Here is a 25,455-nt window from a genome sequence, read left to right as displayed (position 1 = left end):
ATCCAAGAAAGTGTGCTAGTTTTATGTTTTATGTTATCTGAGGACATTAGAATTACTTCAAATGCTGCTACTACAGAACCCTGTTGTTATTACTCTGGTAATAAGTAACATTAATACAAACAATTTACCAAGAACTGTCAGCTGAATCTTCTTATTTCCAACACCAGGAGCTTTTTTCACTTTGCACTGGTATGTGCCAATATCCGACAAACGTAAATTTGTTACATTTATTGATGCATCACCAGATTTGAGATCACTACTTGTAAAATGTACTCGTCCTTTCAGATCTTGATAGTAGTCATCATAAATTTTGTCTCCAGAATATAAAATAATCTGAAAGACAACCAAAATAAGACAGGGAAAAAAACAAATAAGCAAACCCTCTGTCTCATTAAAGGAGCTCTGGTTACACCATGGTACTTTCTGTAGGATCCAAAAAAAGAATAAAAACACAGTATTATCAGGAAACCTACAATTATTCAAATCACAGATTAAGAAAACAGGACATCACAGGGTGCCTGGCTGGCTCAAGTCAGTAGAGCATAGGACTCTTGATCTTGGGGTTGTAAGTTTGAACCCCATGTTGGGTGTAAAGATAAAGAAAATCTTGGGAGGGGTGGTGCACCTGGGTGGCTCAGTCAGTTAAGGGTCTGTCTTCGGCTCAGGTCATGATTCCAGAGTCCTGGGACTGAGCACTGCATCAGGCTCTCTGCTCGGTGGGAAGCCTGCTTCTTCCTTTCCCTCCGTCCTGCTTGAGATTCCCCCTCCCCCACCTCTGTCACTCAACCCACGCACTGTCTCTCAAAAAAATAATTTAAAAAATAATAAATAAAATCTTAAAAAAAGAAAAGAAAAGAAAGAGATCAATGGGATCCTGGAATATGGTCACACACTTTCATTCTGAATGGAAAACCAGGAGCCACTCACCAGTGAACCTGACGAGGCTGCTGGCAGCAACACCAGCAGCTCCAAGAAAAAGAAAAAGCTCCAGAAGTTATCCCAGGAAGATTAGAATGGACATTTACCCGGTAGGGCATAACGCACATGACATTTCCCAACCCATCCCTCATAGCCCAATAAAAACAAGTTCACAATAAAAATGTAATAAATAAATAGGAAAGCCAAGACCCCACATAAGCAATAGAGCCCTACAAAAGAGAGGGACTGAGTTAGACTGGACAAGGACACAGATGAGTGGACTCCAAATACTCCTCTTCTTCGGCTGTCTCAGAGTTTGCAGTGTGTCAGTCAAATGTATAGAATCAGGTAAATACCGCCACCCCTACTCCTCAAAAAAGGCTTGTGATAATCTACCTGTGGAATCTAACAACAACAACAAAGACAACATTTTTTGTCTTAGTACAAAGTCGTAAAATAAACCTGAGATGTATGTGCCCGGGTTAATAAGACCTTTCAACTAGTCTTCTGAGACTAAGAGCAAAGACCCCTTCCTAATTCCACTGAGTTTTCTGAGCCACTGTTACAAGCTTCAATGGAAATAACTAAAGGCTAGATTCAGAGGGAAAATAAATTCTGTGTTAAACTTGGCTTGGAAGAGAAATACAATAGTCATCTCTATCACCAAAAGTAACATACTTTATAATTTTTTCACATTTGTTAATGAAAATCCTTCATTCCGGTCATCTGAGACCTAAGGTTCAAAGAAAGCAGTGGCAGCAAACTCAAGTAATAATCAGAGAACGTGACTACAGTCTATATCCTGCAAGTGATTTTTACCTGAGATGTTAATTATGGGCAGTATAATCAGAAAGCAGTGTCCTCTGCAGGAATTTCTTGATGACAGGACTTGGGGTTCTTTTTGGTATCATCACTTCCCCTGCCATGCTAACCCCACTTCTTGTCCACCAGATTTTTAAATTTATATATTAAATGTCTGCACTCAATACCAGTTTGTTAAGTAAATAAAAGAAGCAGCCGAAAGGTCCACAGCTGACTCAAATGAGGCTGTCCTGCCTTCCTCTGCAGTGAACTGACTCCTTGTTCAATCTACCGTATGCTATAAACACACCTTAGCAGTTTTTTAAGGAGAGTCTGACAAGATGTGTCCTCACTGTTAGCTGTTTTGTAAACTCTCTTTGTATTTTCCCAGGAAAACAATACTACAAATGGTGGTCACGCAAAGAAGAACTAACATTGACCAGGCAATTCTGCTTCCTCTTCAACAACCTTTAACCCTGAAGCTGAGGAGAGCAGTGGCTCTCACAGATCAACTTTTGCAAAGTCCCACAGCTAAGATGCAAACCAGATCCATATGACTTGGTATGTTTATTGACTTGGTACTGACTTTATTAATTTTTACAGGGCTTTTAAGCTTATAAAATCCTTATGCAAACAGTATTTCAGTGAATTCTCATCACAACCCTGAGAGGTAGGTGTCTTTTTCCTATTTTACACGAGGACAGAGGCTTATGAAACATGGGAGGCAGCCTGGGATCGAGCAAGGGATCATAAAGTGCAGTAGGGGAGCGAGAGAGACCCGAGTTCAAACTCCAACTGCATCTGTTGCTAGCTGTGTGACCCTGGGCCTCCATTTCCTCTTCACATGCATAAAAATTCTCATTTTAGGGTGTTTTAAGGCTTAAATAACTATATACAATTAAAATCTATAAAACACTGCCCCGCACACAACAAGTGCATAGCACATGGTAACTGTTTGCTGACTAAAGAGATCACATAGGGAACAAGGATGGTTAACTTCTCCAGCCCTGTCCCCTGCTACAATGACTACTGGTGTAACTAAATTAAAGTAACGGCTCAGCTAACAGATACTGTAGCTGAAATTCTAGGTAAGCATCCTCTTCTTCATCAATCTTTCCCTATCCCTTTTACCTTTCTTCTTGGTTTCATTTTACTGTATTTTAGGTCAGAAGGCAGGTTTTAAATCAGAAATGGACATTAAAACCTAGTTTCATACTTGTCTCGTAAGTCCTGTAGGCAATAAAGCTGTGCCTCCCACTCAGCACAGAAGACTTTGGGGTCCTCCTTCCATGAACAGACACGCCAGGCTATGGGGCATTGTCTGCTTCTTGGTCTCTAGATGTACCTTTTCAGAGGGCTTCTCTCGCGAGTCCCAAGCCAGAAGCATTTCAGACCCATGCTCTCCATCCATTCATCTGAAGCACGGGAGTGGTCATGGGCTCTAAGGGGAAATGGCCCCGGCACTGCCAGGGTGTGAGGAGTATGCAGAACTTCAGGTAGAAGCCTATGTTCGGGGTGCTGGCGCTGCCATGGAAGACAGCACGGGGAAAGAAGAGCAAGCAGGGAGGCAGCGTATCTGGGCTGAGTAGACAGAATGAGTCAGGCTCTGTTTTGCTTAGGGAAGACAGAAGGAAGTTCCTTCCAGTAACAGAATCGGGGTAGAGGTAAGTCTTTGGAGGGGGTGGCCCTACTCATTCACAACTTGGGAGAAAGACAATAATTTTTTCCTTCACAAATACGTCATGGGTAAACTGCCTGAATTTGCCAGAAACAGTTTTTACCTAACTGCACTGTTTCAGTCAGTAAATGGCTTAATAACCTCCTCTTTTCTATGGACCATAAATAAAAATAAATTTTCTCTTCCAAATGCATGTATTACCATATTCCTATGAATATCTGGACTTGTTTTTCTCTCTCTGATCTAATATAATTTGTTATTTTTTAGAACTAAATGTGTCAAACTATCATGAAATATTCTAAGTTAAGTGAAATATTTTAGTACTAATAAAAGACAAAGTGTAATATATATGTTTGGAGATGAGATTAGTAGGAAATTCTCCTTTATGCCACTTTTGGCTTTCCACGTTTTCAACATTAGACTCTTAATACTTTATAATTAGAAAAATTTCTTTAACAGTATCTTGCTATTTCATTTTTTAGATTAAATATTTTATAAATTGTTTTGCTATGAAGATTTTATTTTGCTTTTTAAGAAATTCATATTCAGGATATTTAACTTGAAGAATACAGAAAACAGACTCTGTTGTAATATGTACTTGTATGATACTATTACACTCGATGATCCTTATACTAGTAACAGAATCCTTGTGTTAAAAACTGAATACTTAAAAAAAAAATAAAAATAAAACAAAAAACAAAAAGCTGAATTCTAATTCTCTACAAAGTCTAGTTCACTTGCTGTCCCCTAACCCATTACGGATATTCCTACCATGCTATCTATCATGCCTACTCCACATACCCCTCCCACCACTCCCTGACTCACATTCCCAACTCCCGATTTTCAGAACGTTCCTAAGTTCCTCTTCTTCCTTAAAGCCTTTGCTAAGAAATCTCAGGCCACTTATCCATTTCATTCCACTACACATGTGTCCTCACTTTCCATCACAGTGACTGCCTTCCTCACCCAGACCACAAGCCAGAGAAGTGTGGGGCTTTCTACATAGCTCCCCCCTCCCCATCCCTGCCTGTGTGATCAGCATAGTGATGGACACCTAAGAAGTTCCAGGGACATCTACTAAGTGAGCAAGCACTTAGCAAACTTACCACTTGATCCACCTTCTGATTATCAGCTGGTGATAGCAGCCACTCGATGTCCAGTGGTCCCTGGTCTTCTGGACTAAGGGTAAATTTGCATGGCAAATAAGCAGTTTCCCCTTTGGCCTTTTCAATCATCTGATCAGGAGTAGTGATACTCAAACTTCTGGTGAAATCTGGAGAAAGAAACATGCACATGTCTAAGCATCTGCTGTTAGGCTGTCAGCACGTTCAGCGCACCCAGCTGTTCAGAACAGGATGCGATTTGTGACCAGAGTGATGAGGTTCAAACTCAGTGGTCCCCAGTGAATACACAAACTGTATTCAGTTTGTGCCTTTGTAGACATGGAATGCCAATATTAACATCATCACATCTGATACAATTTCCTTTAAGAGCATTGCGAAACTCCCAACATCATGAGATACAAGTTTCTATTAGTAGAGGGTATTCTACATCCAAGCAGATGTTTAGAAGTGAACTTAGCTACAGTCTCCGAAAGGTCAGTTGTATCGTACTAACTCAGGGCTACATTAATTCCTACTCGCCCCAGTGCCACAGACACACTGGTAACTCTTGCTGCTGGGGCACATGCTGATAAATTTTGACAGGTTTTCTACTAAGGCTTTTCTTTAATTCTAAATTTTTATTAAATTAGAGGTGCCTGGCTGGCTCAGTCTGTACAGCATGTGCTCTTAATCTCAGAGTCATGAGTTCAAGTCCTACACTGGGCATAGAGCTTATGTTAAATAAATATCTATTTATTAAATTAGATTCTATAATTTTTACTGAATGCTTAAAAATACTTTTTTTTTTTTTTTTTGAGAGCGAGGGAGCTGTGGGGAGGGGGAGAGGGAGAGAAAGAATTTTAAGCAGGCTCCATGCCCAATGCCTGACGTGGGGCTCGATCTCCTCAATCTCAGGACTCCAAGACAAAATCAAGAGCCAGACGCCTTTTCTTTTTTTTTGAAGAGTCAGACGCTTAACCAACTGAGCCACCCAGCCACCCCTTAAAAATATTTCTAAGCAATAAATATGATGACAACTCGAACAGAAGAAATGCTGTCAATTTATGTATTTTTGAATTCATCAAATAGTTGACCTTAAATATTATCCTTAAGACTTTTCTTATTGTTCATCCCTTCCCATTTCTCTTCTGAAAAAGTCCATCATATTATTGTTAAAAAGACATCTTAAAATTCTATAACTTATTCTGGAATTTGTATTCTATAAAATTCCCACTTCGATCACAGAGAATTAACACTGAATGGCAATATTTGAAAAGCATATAAAAACCAAAATAAGATGTCCTGAGGCCCAAACAAAAATTCCAAGACTCTTCTGATTGAGTCTGTTAAAAAGAGATGGTTTAAACCCACTGTATCTTTGTAAGAACTAAACAATAAGTCTCCTCTTGGTTGCTAATGGTTTACTATAACAAAACTAGTATCATTTACATGCAAAAAAAGGTAAAAGTAAACTACAAGCAAAATGGTAGTTTCCTGATATATATTAGAGAAAAAATACTGAGTTTATAATCCATTCACATTTTGTTTTTCAAAAGAAAAGCAATTTTGTTCATCTCAATTCACATATAAAAATAGGTTTGTTCACTACCTATGTCTTATAAGACCAAAGTTGGAAAAAGTCAACAATTTGACATAAAATGTAAATTTAGTATGTAAATAAACTACCACACAAAACTTATTTTTTGTGTTTACACTATGAAAGTTTGCATAGCACTAGTTTGTCACATCTGTTTTCCTTGAGATAACCCAACATTTTCTTACATATGAACTTCAAGTAGCAATGTACGCCGAACCAAAGTCTCCAACGGTCATTCACTTGGTCCTCCCCCTCACCCAACACTGACTTGCAGGGCTGGATGTTCACCTGGAAGAGGCCCTAAGCACTAAGACTATAGTACACAGGGCCTGCCTGTCTCCCTTTCCTTCCCCTGCTGCCACCAAAATACTAACATCTTACAGCAAAATTGAGAGTAAGTAAATCCAAGCCGCAATTCCCCATAATGATGATTTTGATGTTGTTTTTCAAATAATAAATCCCAACAGACCAAACCAAAACGAAGAATTAAATTATTAGCCATCCTACGATCCTTTCCATTATCCCCAAGGAAGCTTAATACATATCAACTGCCACTTGTAATAAAATGTTAATACTACATTGAAGCCAACAGATTGAGAATGAAAGAGGTTACATTCAAACTGTTTATATTCAAGCACCATCATAAGCTTTTAATCACATTTAAGTGTACTTCTCAAATACGGATCAAAACTGGACACAAGACTCTCTGCTCCCTTAAATCAGAGGCTGGCCTAACTCTGACCAAAAGAATATAGTCTGAGTGCTGCTGAGTTCCGAGGCAAGACCTCAAGAGACCCTGCTGCTCTCATCCTCGCCCTCTCAGACCCCTGCCCGAGTGACCAAACCACACAGGAGAGAATGGAGGTGTTCAAAAGCTGCAAGTGCTCGACGTGCGGCCACCCTCGACTCTCCAGCAGTTCTAGACCAGCTGCCTGCAGAACTCCCCATCTCAGCCTGGCCTAAGCTGGCAACCCACAGGATCACGAGGCAACACATAGTTTTTTGTTTTAAGCCTCTAGAGTTTGGGTTGGTTTGCTACACAGCAAAGACTGATGATATAACACCCAAACCCACTGATTCAGCCCAAATGGACTATTTAATATCCTAAAAAATGTTCATTACTATTCCAATCTCCATTTCATGTCCGTATTTCTATTTAAAATTATGGTTTGGTATTTATGTGTATAATCTCAAGTGTTTCTCCTGAATTAATATTCAATCCTCTGAATAAATACTTTCCATCATTTCTAATAAACCCAGTTCTAATTCCTACCTCATTCACTAAGGCATTCTTCTACCTCTCTAGCCTACAGTGATTTTTCTTTCTGTCTTCCTACAAATATTCACAGTACTTTACTTTCTGATCACCCATTTGGCACTTACTCAGTATATACTATCTTGGGTTTTTTATCCCCTTATAAGCTTTATTGTTAAGTTGACTTAGGTAGGCGCCAAGGTTTTGTCATGTGTTCTAGATGTTGATTAGCTTATCTTCTCCCCATAATACCTTGTATTTTTAAGTAAAATTTAAAATTCCGTGTCCTGATTTAAATCATTAGCTCCAAAAGGGTTTAAAAATTTTTGTGGGTACCTCTATCTCCTGTTGTAGTTCCCTGCATATTAGAAAAGAATTGGTGACTAGATTATAAATGTGATCAGTTTTATAAGGTTGAAATAGAGTATTCATCTACCAGAAGTTGTTCCTGCAACTTGAAGATCTCCTTTCCATAGCTACTACAATTTGTTGCCTCCATTTAATTTGTCTGGGTATTGATACTTCTTTATGTAGTAAGGTAAGAACAATCTGAGTACACTCCAGAATGAAAATTCCATTCCAAAATGAATTAAGACATAGCCCAAAACTATCAAAGCCAGAATATAAAAGAAAATGAATTTTCTTTGGAAAAAAAAAAAAAACACCATTAAAACTTTCTGGTTCCTCCATGCTTTCCAAGTTTTTATTTTATAAAAGTCAAAAAAGTTAAATGACAATAAAAATATAAATGTGTACATATTCAAATCCTCCTAAACATGCTCTCCTTACTTCTACTGCAGTCGTGAGAATAAAATATACCTCAGTTTTCATTACAGTATCTTTCATTCTTTCTTGCTTGACACATAAAAATTACTTTTATCTTAAAACACTATCTTATGAAACAGTTACATATGTATAAAAATGATCTGGAAAGATAATATCCCAAACTGTTAAGAGCAGTTATTTTTTGGGAACTGAGATTTTAAGAAAGGTGATTGCCTATTTCTGCTTTATACTGATATTTTCTTAATATGTGTGCTACTAAAAAAAATTAAACATTTTTAAATGGCTTTCAACATTTCTTTCTAAAAAAATGTTTAAAACATTAAACTGCTCTTCAATGTGTTGCACTAGAATGAATTAAAATCTCAAGATTGTACAAAACAGTTATTGGGTTTCCTAGCAACACTGAAGGGGCTCTTTCCAGAGGCATAGTTTTTCAAGTGTTGAAGTACGCAACAGTCACAAATTGTAGGAGATAAAAGGCTGACACTAGGTCCCAAGCAGTGTCTCTGGGGATTCTTTCCTAATAGGTGCTGCCCAATTCTTTTTATGCAGCAAATTAAGTGAATTTAAACTGCAAACTACCTACAGGCTCAAACATGGCCTGAAAACTAGATCAAATAACAAATCTTCTAACTTTATTTAAACTTATATTCACTATGATGAAATATGTAGAACATTATGAACCGCAAGTATTTGCAGAATCCAGTTAATAAGTGCTCAGCACTGGATTATATAAGTAAACAAAATGAATTACATCCCATTTTGGCAGTGACTGAAATAACATCTCCCAGTTCTCTGCTTGCTTTTTTTTCATCTCCAAATTTCAAACACTTGTTTCTTCAGAGCTTCTCTCCTGCCCAGTCTGACTTCCACTGGAGCATCAAAATGACACCAGCTCATCAGAGTATCTTTTTAGCCCTGATGTTGTCATCTGCCACCAAACATCGGATCTGTTTCTGCCCTAAGAATGGTAATGGAAGACTCTACTCCTCTAGTAGGAAGACAACATTTTGAACTGAGGACCTGCTTTGATCCCTTTAACAAACTTCTTCAAGCTTAAGCTACCCATTGACCTGGATGGTCTTCAGGTATCTTTTCCTTCTCGCAATCTTAACATCATTGGAAAATGGAAAGTGCTCATGAAATTTTATGGCTGATTTAAAAAGAGAAGTAAATGTGAGAATCTTCAATTATGTTTTGAATAAGTAAAGTCTTAAAAATAGAAAACACCAAAGCTATGAAGGAAAAAAACACAAATTTAACTGTATTAGGACAGAAAATCAGAAGCTAGCTTTTAACAAACTTGCTGAGAAGAGGAAGGTTTTCTGTTGTTCTATCTCTTGGGAAACAAAACAGAATAGCTTCGAACATATTTTTCATGTTTTTACCTCTAACAAAAAGATATAAAATGTGAAGTCTGACCAATGATGGCACATGCACAGGGATTTTAAAGATCATGTCTGAGTGTGGGCACTTCTTCTAGGAGGCATTCCTCGTGCCCAAACATGGATTGAATTAGATGTCTTCTAGGTACACCTCAGGCAACTCTTGCCTCCATCATAAGCACCTTCCTGCTTTACTGAAGTTGCTACTTTATTGTGTGCCCTTCCTACCCGGTACCCTCAGTGAACATTTCACATTTGATTTTGAAGTCAAAGACTCAGGTAAAAAAGGACAGAAGGAAGGAGAGAAAGAAAAGAAAAAAACACAACTCACAGGCACAAGTACCTTCACGTAAGAAAAGGAAAACAGATGAAAGATGGTCCATTTCAAAGTAGTGGAGAAAAATTAACAAGTAATGCAACTAAAAGTAGGTGAAAATCAGTTAAGACCTTTTTCTATTAAAGACGGAACTACAACAAAGTGTCTGGGGCCAATCAAACATAGAAACTCAAAGAAAGGAGAGGAAGCACTAAGGAGAAAAAGGTAAGTCCTATTTGTGGAGCCCTTGTGTTTGTGCATGTTGCCCACCCTCTCCCACTGAGAGCATCTCAGCCATTTATCAAAGTACCTCTTACCTGTCACCTCTCTGAGGTTCTCCCTGTCCTACACAGGCAGTGTTTAATTGTCTCCTCTGTATTATACAGTAACGTGTTCCTGTTGTTGGGAGTTGCTTACGGGGCCCACCCGAAGCATGTACACTTTCACTCAGTTGACAGTGTCTCAGGACTTCATCTCCGGAGGGTATGTCCCAAGCCTCATTTACTAAACCCCCGGAGGGGCACCTGGCTGGCTCAGTGGGTTAATTGTCCAACTCCTGATTTAGGCTTGGGTCTTGAGATGGAGGCCTGCGGGAGGCTCTGCACGAGTCCGCTGGAGATTTTTCTCCCTCTCCCTCTGCCCGTCCCCCTGCTCACACTCTCTTCTGCGCTCTCTCTCTAAAATAAGAAATAAAATCTATACAAAAATAAAAAATAAAACAAAAATAACCCCTCAGACCTGGCGTTAGCCAAAACTGCTGAACTTTAAGCGGAGAGCAGGAGCTCAGAGAAGAGGGAACGTGAAGGAACTGTTTGAAAGAAGAGGTGATTAATGGGACACAAAACCATCAGTCCTTGTGGGAAAAGCATGAGAAGGAGGGCCATAGGAGACCATGAATCCAGGAAAGCAAAGGAATGGAACAATGATCGCTAGACAGGGGATACAGCTCATAAAAGGCTGAACAAACCTGATCATGTGCTGACAGGAGCAAAGACTGATGCTTATTAATTTAATACGCACATTACCAGAAATATTAGCAAATCTGGTAAGAAATTAACATGTATGTAACTCTATATATGGTTACATTAACATGAGAGAAATTGGACATGAAGAAAAACTTAAAAAAAACCTTTTATGTGTAAATATTCTAAAATCACAACTACAGCCGAGGAAAAGTCACTTGTCCTATTTTTCAACTATCCTTAGAACATGAAGCAAAAATAAAAAATACTACATACTGATGCATGGTTTCTCAAAATATCTGGAGTCATTCCAAAGATATTTTTTAAAAAGGGGGGAAAAGACTAGAAAAAAAAGAATTTAAATTTACATTCCAAAAGTCTTGCGTATTTCTTTGATTTCTTGGGAAGGGGTACATTATGATGACTTAACATCAATGGTTATTAATTTACTGATTTTTTTTGAGAAATGTAAAAGAATGTTCTAAGAGTTACTATTTTAATGTTAAACTGGGTAAATCAGGAACTGATATGTTTAAGGGACATGGGGATCAGGACAAGTATAATTCTGTTGTGTGCCTCTGATAACAAATACTACAGATGCCTGTGTTAGCAATCAAGTCACTAGGATATTCCGATTCCTGCAAAAATGCAACAGCCGGAGCACCTGGCTGGCTCAGTCAGCGGAGCATGTGACTCTTGGTCTCAGAGTCTGAATTTGAGCCTCATACTGGGGGCAGAGTTTACTTAAAAAAATAAAAATAAAATAAATAGAAAAGCTTTTAAACAATAACTGCCATGCTATTTAGATCATTTCCTTGACCTTCCCTCCAACCTGTGGCAACTTTCCTTCTCACCAAGAAGTTGCTTTGGGATTAGCAATTTTTAAAAGTCACCTAAATAGTGTTTCTAGAAAGGAAAAAGAAAAAAACATTTTAAATATGTTAATACTATAGTTAACTACTGCAACTAGGCCTTTCAATATTGCTGGGGGAGAGAAGAAAAACACTTAAGAGGAAGGTAGAAATTACGCTCTTTGCTGTCTAGGGGTTTTGCTTGTTTAAATTCCCATGTGGGCTACCCAGTACAGTATGTTAATATGTACTCAGAGCTAAGAAAATAATACTTACAGTTAGATAAGTTAATAAGACATGACATTAAGTGGACTTATATGCTTTTCTATGCAGTTTTTAAAATATGAATCTCCAGCTCCCTGCCCCCATCGAGAAAACAAGCAGGTATCCAGGAAAAAATAAACTGAGATGGAAAGGGGGAAATGATTATCTTAACAACAAACAGTAACTAACAGTGACTGGGTGCTTATTATGTGTCAGGCATTTTTCAAAAGTGTATACATATTAACTCTAAATTCTCGTAACTCTGAAGAAGGTAAAACCATTCCCCTATTTTACAGTGAAGAAGTACAGATGGGGAGAGGCATCTAAGCTACTAAGGGGAGCAAGATACAAATGTAGGCAGACTGGCTGCCAAGCCACATTTATCCTTTAAGTAGAAGTCCACCAGTAAACACCCTTGAACACAGAGATCTGGTTTTAAAAATCACTACGGGGACGCCTGGGTGGCTCAGTCGGTTAAGCGGCTGCCTTGGGCTCAGGTCATGATCCCAGGGTCCTGGGATCGAGTCCTGCGTCGGGCTCCCTGCCTGCCGCTCCCCCTGCTTGTGCACTCCCCCCCCAAATAAATAAATATCTAAAAATAAATACATAAATAAATAAAAATAAAAATCACTATGAATCATCAGGAGTAGGTTTTACACCCCACTCCAATCACCACGGGTGGAGGAGGGCTTGGAATTCACACTTTTTCTCTGCTATACCAAACTTGTAGGAGACAGAATTTTAGGTAGCACATGGTTCAGGAGTTTGGGTGAATCTTTATTTGTCTGTTTTTAATTTTATTTTTAAGTAATCTCTACATCCAATGTGGGGCCTGAATTTACAACTCCAAGATTAAGAGCTGCAAGCTCTATTGACAGAGCCAGACAAGTGCCCCGGGGTGAACTTATTTTTAATAGGGAAATAAATACTAGACTAAGAATCTGTTGTCATTTGACACAAAACAACGACGACAACAAAACCCACTATCATTTTGGACATGTTATTGCTTCTTTAGGGCTTAAACATAAATTAAGGGTGTTGAACTAAAATATCTATTTCAAATCTAAATATGTCCTAATTTTAGACAATCAATCAACCAAGGAGTCTTCCCCTGACATCCATCTCCTCCCCTTCTTCCACAACTCAAAGGTAGTAAGCAGTTCTCATAGCTCACTTAAATGTGCAGACGTTTCTGACACATGAGCATACTGAATTATGGAAGCAGTTCTGTCCATTAATAGCATGGGCTCTAAAGTCAGATCTGGGTTCAAATTCAGACTGAGCTTACCAAATGCTTGGCTATAGGCAAATTTCCAGCCTTTTTAAGTTAGTGTTTTTCTCCTTTAGAATAGAAATTAATAATGCCTACTCCATTTTAAGAATTAAATAAAAGAATGTATGAAAAGCTTTTAGAACAGTTCCAGCACAACCTGGTATCATCTTTCAATAAACAGTATCTAATATGACAATTCACTGTCACATTATAAGCCTGTCACTGGGGCGCCTGGGTGGCTTAGTAGTTAAGCGTCTGCCTTCAGCTCAGGGCGTGATCCCAGGGTTCTGGGATCGAGCCCCACATCGGGCTCCATGCTGTTCTGGGAGCCTGCTTCTTCCTCTCCCACTCCCCCTGCTTGTGTTCCCTCTCTCACTGGCTGTCTCTGTCAAATAAATAAATAAAAATCTTAAAAAAAAAAAAAAAAAGCCTGTCACTTCTACTAGGACATAAATTCCTATAGTATTGAGAAGGTATTTTTTAATCTTTTATCCCTCACACTTAAGCAGTGCCTTCCATACAGGAAGAACTCAAAATATGTTATGTAAATAAATGACTCTGAAATATATCTACTACGTTTGAAAAAAGAGCACAATTAGTGACCTAGGCCAAATCTGATTTGGTAAAGGCTTTGAGGAGTTGCAATGGGATATATCTACCTACAGAGGTTGATATGTGTGAGTAGAGACAGAAGCGACTACTGTTTTGAGGAACTTGGCTCTCAAGGGTAGGAAGAAAGTGGTAGAGTGTGATGGAGAGTCAAGGAAGGGTTGTTCTGAAATGAGAAATGTAGAGCATGTTTATATGAGTCAGAAGGAAAGAGCAAATAGAATGAAAGAGGTTTAAAAATACACATAGCACAACACTCAGAGACTGAAGGATCAACACCCCACAAAAGAATGATGCCTAGAAAATAGGAAACAAGACACTTTAAAGTAAGAATGGAGGGGAATGCCTGGGTGGCTCAGCTGGTTATGGTCGCTTGACTCTTGATTTCGGCTCAGGTCACGCATGATCTCAGGGTTGTGAGATGGAGCACCCCCCACCCCCACCCTGCGCTGCCTGAGATTCTCTCTCCTTCTCCCTCCGCCCCTCTCCCCTCACGCGCAGGGATGTGTACTCTCTCTAAAATAAATAAATAAACAAACCTTAAAATAAATAAATAAATAAACAAACAAACAGATAAGAATGAAGGAAAGGACATAAGAGGACTGGTACAATTATACATAAGCTCATACACTGAGGTACAGGAAATTAAGGGAATTTGTAACTGATAGCCTCTATTTTCTCTGAGACAGAGGAGGCATACAGCATTTACTTGGAATAAAAGAGGCAGAAAAAATGTAGGTAAAGTGTTTCTGGAGACAGGTTCAAGTCAAATATCTGTGAAGAGGAATGGGAAAGGAAGTGGGGGGTTACACAATGGTATCACAAATTCAAATGATACAAGCTCGTAGTTGATGAAGCTAGCTTTATCATACCATTTTTCCTTGTTTTATATATTTGAAAACTTCCATACTTAGGGTGTTTAAAAAAATGATATGGCACTATCCACCCACCAGAATAGCCAAAATGAAAAGAAGCTATGATGAGGATGTGGAACAACTAAAGTCTCAAGCTCTATTGGTGGGAGTGTCAATTGGAATGATTAATTCTGGAAATCTGTTCGGCAATTTGAACTAAAGTTAAACATAGGTATTACCTACGGGACCCCAGAAACACCATTCTCAGGTAGAGAAATGTGTACACATGCGCACTGAAACACATGAATGAGAATGACGCAGAAGCATTTTTCACAATAGCAAAAAATCGGGGGAAAAAAGTCCATTGGCAATAAAATGGGTAAATCAATTGTGATAAAGTCACACAACAGAATACCACATAGCAATGCAAATGAATAAACTACAGCTACACAAAATCAATAAACTTTCTAATGTGAGAAGTGAAAGTTAGACAAAAACCATATACTGTATAACTGCTTGTACATAAAGTGCTAACACTAACCCACACAGAAGGCAGAAGAGAGTGAAGAAGTGACTAGGAAAGCTTGGGAACTTGAGATGTGTGAGAATAAGAAACAGAAGTGACTACCGTTTTGAGGAACTTGGCTCTCAAGAGTAGAAGGAGAGTGGTGAAGTGTGATGTGTGGTCTTGTTTTGTTTTGTTTGTTTTGTTTTGTTTGTTTGTTTAAAGATTTTATTTATTTATTTGACAGAGACTGTGTACAATCAGGGGGAGCTGAGTGGGCAGGCAGAGGGAGGGAGCAGGGAGCCCGACGAGGGGATGCGGGCTCAATCCTAGGACCCTGGGATCACGACCTGGGCAAAAGTCAGACTGTTAACCAACTGAGCCACCCAGGTGCCCCTGAAGGATTGTTTTGAAATGAGAAATGTGGGATAGATTCTAGTTCCTGATCAGGGTGAGATTAAACAGATGTTTCTGCTTTGTGAAAATGCTCTCGCCTGAATATGTGTAAATAATGCTTTAAACTTTGTGCTTCTCTATATGTCATACACTTCAGATAAAAGGTTTACTTTTTTAAAATTTTTTTAAAGTAAACTCTACCCCCAACATGGGGCTCAAACTCATGACCCCAAGATCAAGAGTTGCATGCTCTACCCACCAAACCAGCCAGGTGCTCCTAAAAGGTTTATTACTTTTAAAGAAATTTGAAAGAGCTGAAGGAGTTAGAGACAAAGGTTATTTTTACTTTGTTTTTGTTAAAAATATAATGTCCCGATGCTTTATAAAATGGACTTTACAAAAAAAAAAAAAAAAAAAAAAGCTTAGCCGCACTGGGACAATAAAGTCCCCCCAATGTACACAACTGTGCGCCACAGTCCATGAGCAGGAGCAAAGAAACTGGCCTATAAGATCAATCCGTATCAGAGACAGAACTGAACTCTGACCAGGGGACCCTGGACTCTGGAGAAATTCTGGTTTTAAAATAACCAGAGGTGGGGTAGAGGGTGGTAGAGCCCAAAGATCTTAGGGATAGAAGGTATGACAGAAATTCAGGAAGCTAGGTGACAATGCCAACAGAGTTCAGGACTTCAGGAGAAGTATAAAGAGAAGCCTGCTCCAGTAAACTGGAAAGAAAAATCACCGTATTTGAGAGGTCAAGTAACTGTTGTGTAAGAATGTTAGAAGAGGGGTGCATGGGTGGCTCAGTTGGTTACGTGACTGACATCGGTTCAGGTCATGATCCCAGAGTGAACTGTAAAATGTAAATCCTAAAAGACCAAAATAATGCAATGATGGGAGAGGGGCAGGACAGCAGTATAAGGCAAGGCATTTCTTGGTCATTGTGGAGAAGTAACCAGAAGTTTGGTATAAACAGAGGGCAGGAGACTCAAAAGTTTGAAGGATTGGTACACGAAGTGGTGGGAGGCGAAAGTGGTCTGGAGAAGCCAGTGGGGCCCCAAAAGAATAATCAGAAAACCATACATCTTTTTTTCTTTTTTTTTTTTTAATTTTATTTATTTATTTGACAGAGAGCGAGACAGCCAGCGAGAGAGGGAACACAAGCAGGGGGAGTGGGAGGGGCAGGCTCCCGGTGGAGGAGCCTGATGCGGGGCTCGATCCCAGAACGCCGGGATCATGCCCTGGGCCGAAGGCAGACGCTTAACGACTGAGCCACCCAGGCACCCCAGAAAACCAAACATCTTTATATGACGTACCATTTCTGCTCTGATTCCCAGCCTGATCTGCTGAGAATCATAGCTGGGGGAGTAAGCGCCTGACTCGCTTGTCTGGCCCCAAGCTTGCTAACAGTATCAGAATGGTGTCTTCCTCATATCTTCTGAAGCATCTATCACACCATCTCACCCATATATACACATTATATGATTTATTTACCCTCAAATGTCTTCCACAGGAATTGAAGTTCTAAATAAAGAATATTTAATATATGTTATAAATCAGGACCAGGGAAAACGTAAATTATAGTGGAAAGTCAGGGTGAATTAAGAATGTAAACATGTAGACATTTTTTTCTGTATTTGTTGAACTGGACTGTGACACACCCTTTCCCCACCCTCCTCTCTCTTTCTCCCTCATACAAACACACAGACACACACACACAGAAATACTCATCTCAGGAATTTCAAATGCAATCAGAATTAAGTCTCAGCCTTTTTTCAACCTATGTAGTATATTACCTTCCCCACGTTCCTTAATACACAGATGTTAAACTCAGAATTCTCTGGCAAAACAAATGCAAAGAGTATTTTGCATTATAGGTAAAGCAGATCCATTGCCATGGTGAATATTTTCATCACCTTTACAGAATAATATATATTGCTCTATTTTTAAAAACCTGCCTCTGCCTCCTTGCTCATAAAAACCTCAGGCTCTCTTCCTTTAATTAACATGAAACAGTAAAAGTAACCGAGTACTTGGCAAAAAACAAAGCAAATACACATAAACAAAACAAAACTCAGGTAAAACATCTTATAAAGATGAGATCACAGAAAATTAGAAAGCAAAGAAATAGATACAAGAGCAAAATGAGTAAATATTAACTCCTTATGGAAAATCCTGAAGGTAATAAAGAAAGGGTTAATTACAATAAGAAAAATCACCCCTGTTGTAAGCATGTCTAACTTGACTGTCTCAGTCTTGCATTAATTCCTTTCTAATATCCCAAAGTGAATTTAAATTTCCCTAGCAACCATCATCAGGTGCCAGTCTGTCCTTATTTTCTACCTTCCCATAAATGCAATTATTTCCCTCACAGGCAAGTTAAAAATGTGATTTTTTTGTGCATGTATTTCTTTTTTCTCCCTCATACCTAAAATGTAAATGCTCCGATTTCTAGACTTGTGCTGACCAACAGGGTAGCTGCTAGGTACATACAACTACTGAGCACTTGGAACACGGCTACTGCGATTTGAGATGCGTGTATGTCAAATATTAACCAGATTTCAGACTTAGTAGGGAAAAAAATTAATCTTATTAATGTTTAATTTGATCACATATGGAAATGATATTTTGTATATGCTGAGCTAAACAAAATGTATTCTTTTCGAAGAACTGCAATGTCTCACAACTCTAGACTCAAATACTTCTACAAGGCACAACCTGCTGTGGCTGAGGCACCCCGGAGTTCCGACTCCATCTAAATCCCACCACCCCTGTAACATATGCTTAAGGCAAGCCAGAAAAAAAAAACCAAAAAACAAAAAAACAAAAATGTATATATTCAAATTAATTTCACCTTTCTTTTCTTTTTTTTTTTTTTAAAAGATTTTATTTATTTATTTATTTTTCACAGAGAGAGAGAGCGCGCACACTAGCATGAGCACGAGGGAGCAGCAGGCAGAGGGAGAGGGAGAAGCAGGCTTCCCACTGAGCAGAGAGTCCTATGTGGGGTTCTATCCCAGGACCCCGGGACCACGACGACCCGAGCCGAAGGCAGACACTTAAGTGATTGAGCCACCCAGGCACCCCTCTTTTTACTTTTAAATGTGGCTTTACCAGAAAACTTTAAATTACATATGTGACTTCTATTACAGTTCTCCTGGACAGCACTGCTTAGGCCAATGTCACAATTTATTGGATTTAATTCCTATAAATGAGAATAATACAAAATGTTCTTCCTACCCAGAAATTGTCAGGAGAGCAGATTCAAATGAGGCACTTATAAAATTGTCATAAAAAGTAAGTTCCACCGGGGCACCTGGGTGGCTCAGTCTATTAAGCATCTGACTGTTGGTTTCAGCTCTGGTCATGATCTTAGCAGGGGAGTCGGCTTGTCCCTACCCGCCCTTCCACCGCTGGAGCCCTCTCTCTCCATTAAGTTACATCGTAACAACTATGCATTCTGGCTCACTGTGATGATCTAGATTTAGTGACTGAAACATATTTATAGCACTGATTCAAATTCCACGATGAAGTTATATAAATAATGCATCTATTGATACCTTTTATTGCCAAATATAAATTTAAAACTTGTATAATGTTCTTGTGTTTTTGAAACAAAATATATGTGTATGTTTACTGAAAAGAAAAAAAGGTACAATCACTTTTCCAGCCTAGAGTTACCAGTTCATTCTAAAAGTATCAGATTTCACATTGTACAACCAAGTAGTTAGAGATTCTTCTCAATTCTTACTGTACAACAACCCAGGGCACAAAACACTCAAAAGTTTTTGTCTGGCCCATTAGGGAAAATCCCCATGGGAATCGTCTGGTATTCAGGAGTTCAAAGCTCTCTTCACTGGGGAATCCAAGTGAGACCGAAAGGGTCAGCTACAGTCACTAACAATTCCACAGAGATGTGGCTGAACACATTTGGTTCACTGTATCTGAATGTGTCCTGAGATTCCTTGAGAGCATGTGATCTGTGCAGCCAAACTACCCCTCCTCTGGAGAAACTTATAAAACTCACTCAGAACATACATTTACACTATGGGATGGTGAAAAAGTAACCACAATTAGTTACTTGAAATCTAAATACATTTTTACTTCTTGGGAGTAAATGAAATCAAAGTCATTCCCATTCCAACTTGTAAAATACCTTTGAAATAATAAAAGTGATTTAATAGTTTCAAAGGAAATTTGTATTGTCTCAGTTAACCAATTAACACTGGTTAATTTGACTGTTAATCCTTTTTCTCACCAACTATCAAAAGACAAACTAAACCATGCCATTGATCTCACACCTACCCTAAAAATAGACTGTTATTATCTCCCTCCCTTAGCCTACCTTCCCTTGGTCAACAGGGCAGGCCATAGTCTTCTCTTCTATAGCACACTGCTAATTAAAATAAATTGCAAATACTGCTGAGTCAAGTTAAAGCCTTTAATGCTTAAACTCTAATTGGCTAACTCTTTATTTGAAACCTGGAAGAGTGAGTCAATGAGGTGAGGGAAGAAAGGTGACAGAAAAGGCCTGTGGGAAAGCACAGAAGAGAAACTGTCTCTTTAAGTCACCATTTCGCCACTGAATGTAGAAACATTTTCAGCTTCCTTTGCATTTTTACACAGAGACAGTAATGGAGTCAACAGAGTGAACAAACTACAAAGCAATACCAATAATAGAGCCCCAAGAGATCACCAAACCAAACCATGAGCTCCGAGCCAGCTTCCTCAACAGATCACTTCATCATGCCAGGGTGAAGCTTTCCCAACTCCTTCCCATTCCACCACTTGTCATTTCAGCCTCCCAAAGAAAGCTGAGCAGAAAATAAGGTAGGGAACCAGCACCAAAAAAGGTTGCTGCTTTTTACTGATACATACCACCACACTCTTAACAGAAACCAGTCTAATTCCAAAACCAATCTAACAATTATTCCAGAATATTAGATTTTTCTTAAAAACAAAACAAAACAAGATAGATGAAAAACAACAGGATAAAGCCATAAGTTCATTTTATTTAGATAATTTTTAATTATGTCTGGTACTTTATCATTTTAAAGTCCATATCCATTCCTTTCTGGCTACCAAATGAACCAAATTAAAAGTTCCCAGTATCAATTCTTGCCTTTATTTCATTACACCTGATAATGATTTGTATATAACAGAGGAAAGATAGAAACAAGGGGATTGGGAGAACAGGCTGCAATAGGAGATTAAAATGAGACTGAGTGTTAACACAAATTCACTCCATTACTGAACGCAGAGCAAAGCTGACAAACATCAAGCTGGCCTGTTCAGGATACTGAGCCCAGCCCTGCTCACCTCTTCCATGATGTACCCATTCTTGACCTTCAAATGTTCTTTCCCTCTAGGTCTTTTTCTTAGGTCAATATACATCAATTCCTGTCTGGAACTATTTTCCCCATTTATTTCATTAACAGGCACTGTGCACACAATAGGAATGAAATAAGGAATAAACAGATAATCCGTGACATCATGAAATGTACAGTCTGTTGAGGAAAAACAATTGTAATAAAGACCCACTTGATAAACCTTAGAACACGCTCCAGTAATGTAATGTGCCCAGAGCAGGGGAAAATTCACTTCTCCAATGCCAATGAAGCTATTTCAACTAAGAGATGCTGGCATAACCTGGACTCTGAGTGGTGGCTGGTGGGATACAAGTGACTCAGAGACTGACTGCATGTAAGCGGATGAGAGAACAGAAACGTAGGGTATCCAGATTTCTGCTTGGGCATTTTCACAGCTGAAAAAGCCACTTAATGGGAGAGGGAACAGTGGTTATGTAGACAAGTTCATTTGGAGGTGCCTGTGGGAAGTCTAATCAGGGGATGTCAAGTGGGGGTTTCAAATGATGGGAAAAAGCTTGGGAGACAGACTAGAAATAGATTGGAAGCTATCAAGGCATAAATGCTAACTGAAGCCATAAACTGAGGAACCCCAACATTTAAGGAGGAAACTGGGTGCACAAAGGAAAATGAAGAATAAGGTTCTAGGTCTGGTGGTTAGAAGTTATGGGAGTCCCTATCTGCTGGCTTCTACTTTATCCCCTGGGTCTGCTACTCTCCCTTGGGATGAAGGTCATCTGTGCAACGCTTTACTGTCAAGCCAACAGCAAATGCTAGTAAGTGTTTCTCTTTCTTTACTTACCTGATGCCCACTCCTTAATCTATGAAAATCTAGCTTTACCCAGTACAGAAACCACCCTCCCTGTGGAATCAAGAACTTCCTGAATGTTCCCAATAGTCTCCTAATGGTAAGACCCATTGACCTCATTTCTGCACCAGTTTCTGGGACAGCCCTCATCCCACAGTGCTGCTACATCCCCCGCATCACTCCTTATTGTTCACCTTCTGTGTTATTTATTAGATGTTGCTGTGCTCCAGTATCACATTTCACCATCTCTCCTAGTCCTACCAGCTTTTCCTGGTTAACCTTACAGAGATGGCACTCAGCAGCAGCGATTCTCAATTCTCTATCACCAATCTTTGTCTCTTTCCTGAGATCCAGTCCTTTGATTCAACCCTCCTACTAGGTATTTTTTTACCTCCATTCCCCTCAGGTGCCTCAAATACCACCTGTCCAAACTTAAGCTCGTTGGTCGCTTCCCCTAAAACGTGTTCCTCTTTTCTTCCTCTGCAAGTCAGTGACTTCACTCAAAGCCAGGAATCTTACTGCTTCTCTCCAACTACTTCTTGCAACCAACCAGCTATCAGGCTTCAGTCCATTTCCCTCAAAACAACTTTTCAGATTAGAGAGGAAGCCCAACACCACTCAGTTTTTCAACAGGGACTGCTTATGTGTACATCATCCCAGACAGCTTCCTGTGTTAGTGCCAGACCCATTGGTTGTACCTGCCTCCAGGACTGCTGCCGAGTTAGCATTCAAGAGAATAATCTCAGTGTATAATTTCACTTCTTTAATGCCTCCACAAGCTTCTTAGTGCCACCACGGAGGGTGGTACAATCATCTTTCATCTCCTACTAAGCTCTTGGCATAGCCTTAGAGCTTCACCCACCCAGAGTGTGGTCAGCAGTGACACCATGAGGAACTTGTTAAAGAGCAAAATCTCAGGCCTCACCTGACTTATAAGAACGACTCAGATACACATCAAAAGTTCGAGAAGTGCTGGTTAGATGCTTTAATGAACTGAATTTCTCACCTCTCAAGATACATGATACTCTTTCAGATCTTCATGCCTTTGCAAAAGCTGTACCATCTGCTGGGAATGTCCTATCAAAACTTTGCACCTTGCAAAGTTCTATACTACTGTAAGGGCACCCAGCACAGGCACAGAACATAGCAGGCAATAAATATTTGAATGATTAGATCATGTAATCAATTAATTAAAGGATGAGTTTGCCCCCAGACTTGCAGGATCTGAGGTACTAAAGCACATTCAGGTGGAATGTGAACGTTAGGCAGTTGGAAGTAGTGGCCCAGAATTCAGAGAGGTGGGCTGAGCTGGCACTATTTTTAAGTCACTAGCAACTATCTGGAGGTTATAGTAATGGGTAAATAAGGTCACCCACATTTAAGACGGAGAGAAGACGACTATGGACCAAATCATGGGGAAGGCTGGTATTTAAGGGACCTACTATGAAGTCGGTGAAGAACAGGTTAGCAGGATGGGAAAGAACCAAAATAGGTATCAAGGAGCTCCAAAAAGATAAATGCATTTGGCACACGGTTACTGTTACTCTAGCAACTGGCATGGAATAGAACAATGAGATCAAAGATAAAGAAAAAGTTTAACTTCTTTAGACTAACAACTGAATGAGACAAGGCTATTGGAATGACTACTCCGAGGACCATCTTTATTTGATGAGAAGGGAGAGACAGAGCGAGCTGGAACTGATGAGAGCTACATCATATACACAGGCCTAGTGATAAAAAGGCTGCAAACTTTCAGTCACACGACATTTGCTAAACATCTGCTATCTACCACATACCATAAGCTAACACTGGGACTATAACAAGAACACAAGTAATGCCCCTGCCATGTGACCTAGTGCAATGAGATAAGCTGAGTAACTGAGGGACACCCCACCACAAGCAGGGTAAGGAGCCACTGTAAAGTGGCTTGCCTTGGAGGAGGGGCAACATTTTTTTAGGTGGTTGGTATAATGGCCAAAATGTAAACAGTAAAAGAGGTAACATATTTTTGATGCAAAGGAAGACTCCAGGAAAGCAAAATGATAAAACATTTCATTTTGCTCCATCATGACTGAGATGGTAGGATCCCTATCTTGACATACAAAGCAACTGAGGCACATAGAAAGGACAGAGGCCTGCAGCCATCAAATGGTTAACAAGTGGCGGGGAGACAAGTACTTTTTAGGTTCATTCATGTTCACAGTGTGAGAAACAGCATCACCCCAAACTTTAACAAGATCCCCAGGTGATGCTGATGTTGCTGGTACATGGACCACATGAGTTAGCAACATCCCCCTGAGCCCTGGTTCCTCACGTTTTCGTAATAGTGTCTGAAAGCATTCAACTAAGATCAAGAAATTAAAGGGCTAATAAAAGTCTTCAGTATTTGGCACACAGTCAAACCAACAGCAGGTTCTTACTACATGACAGATAACCAACCGCTGATAGAAAGTCAGGAGGTCAATTAGAGGTAACCCAAGAGGAAAGTGGCTGCTTTAGAGGCAAAACAGCATAGTGGTAAGAGCAAGGATTAAGGAGGAAACTTGTGATTTTGGCAAATTAAGTTATGTAACTACTCTGTGCCTCAGTTTCCTCACATGTACAACAGGGATCATTATAATACATACCCTCCAGGGTTGCTAGGTAGATGGGGTATATGTAAAGCCTTTAAGAGCACCCTGGCATTTAATAACTGTTCAACCAAGGCTTTAATTTTACTACTATTGCTATAGCTCTACCACCACTGCCACTATTATTACTGGTAGAATGACTTGCTATTGGTAGGTAATAAAATGCATCAAAAGGACTTCCACTAGCAACCAGAATATATGACAAAACTCTTTGTAATCCATATGGAAACAGATCTAAAGAAAAAATTGTACTGCAATTTTTTAATATGTAAGCCTCCTCCACTTTGTTTTGCCAAATGTAGAAGCCAATCTTGTTACCACTCAAATCAAATTCATAGCAATGAATGCCTAAAATGGCAAGAGTATCTAAAGAAATACTCAAAGCCATACATCAGTAACATAGCTTTCTGAGTTGTTCCTAAGCTGGAAAACTGTAACCAAAAATAGTTGTCTTGTCAAGCTAAAGACAGCACTCCTTTCATGAGAAGTTCACCAGCCTAGTATAAGGTTTATGAGTTGAATGACTCTGTACGTACCAAAAATATCCTCAGCTGAGATTGTACCTAACAAAGTGAGGTGTCCAGAAAAAATGAACTCCAGACAATTATCTGGAACATCCCCAGGGGGAAAAAAAGTCCTCTACATGGTTTATGTTATTTCACTTTTCTGCTCTAGATGTAGCCTAAAATATTTTTCCCGGAGAGAACGTGCATTTTCCACTTCAACTTCAGTTTAGTCTTGGACAAAACAAAGGTGCGAATGTATCGAGTAAACTGGTTGCTGACCCTTCATCTTTTCCGGAAGCTTTACTTCAGAAATTTCACCCAAGTCTAAATGATATGTATCAAAAAGGTGGAGGTGGTGCTATACATCGAAGATTAGACTTGTTAATAGAATGTTGATCCCATGAGTAATGCTCACAGATGTGGCATCCAACAATGGAATTAACATCTCAACAGGAAGCGGAGAGCCATCCCAACAAAAAGGGCCACGCGATCCTTTGGAACACTTAAAAAAAAAAAAAAATCTTTCCAGACGCTACACAAAGTGTGCCTCCTGAGGGTCGCCGCACCTATGGATTTTTTTTAAATTAACCAT

General features: G+C 39.4%; 1 protein-coding gene across 3 annotated transcripts in view; it reads right to left on the bottom strand.

Annotated features, from left to right (window-relative positions):
* The window catches only part of CXADR (CXADR cell adhesion molecule), a 54,308-nt gene that overhangs the window by 27,589 nt on the left and 1,264 nt on the right, over positions 1-25,455 (bottom strand). For all 3 annotated transcript variants that reach the window (XM_045785455.2, XM_045785456.2, XM_045785454.2), the window contains exons 2-3: positions 4,504-4,670; positions 129-333 (exon numbers count right to left, since the gene is read on the bottom strand). In XM_045785455.2, coding sequence (XP_045641411.1) covers positions 129-333; positions 4,504-4,670 — 372 coding nt within the window. The remainder of the gene's footprint in view (positions 1-128; positions 334-4,503; positions 4,671-25,455) is intronic.

The sequence above is a fragment of the Ursus americanus genome, chromosome 4, assembly GCF_024610735.1.
Source record: "Ursus americanus isolate L20-20 chromosome 4, mUrsAme1.1.p, whole genome shotgun sequence".
Classification (NCBI taxonomy): Eukaryota; Metazoa; Chordata; class Mammalia; order Carnivora; family Ursidae; genus Ursus; species Ursus americanus.
Note: the sequence above shows the minus strand (reverse complement) of the source record. Positions and strands in the feature narration are given on the sequence as shown.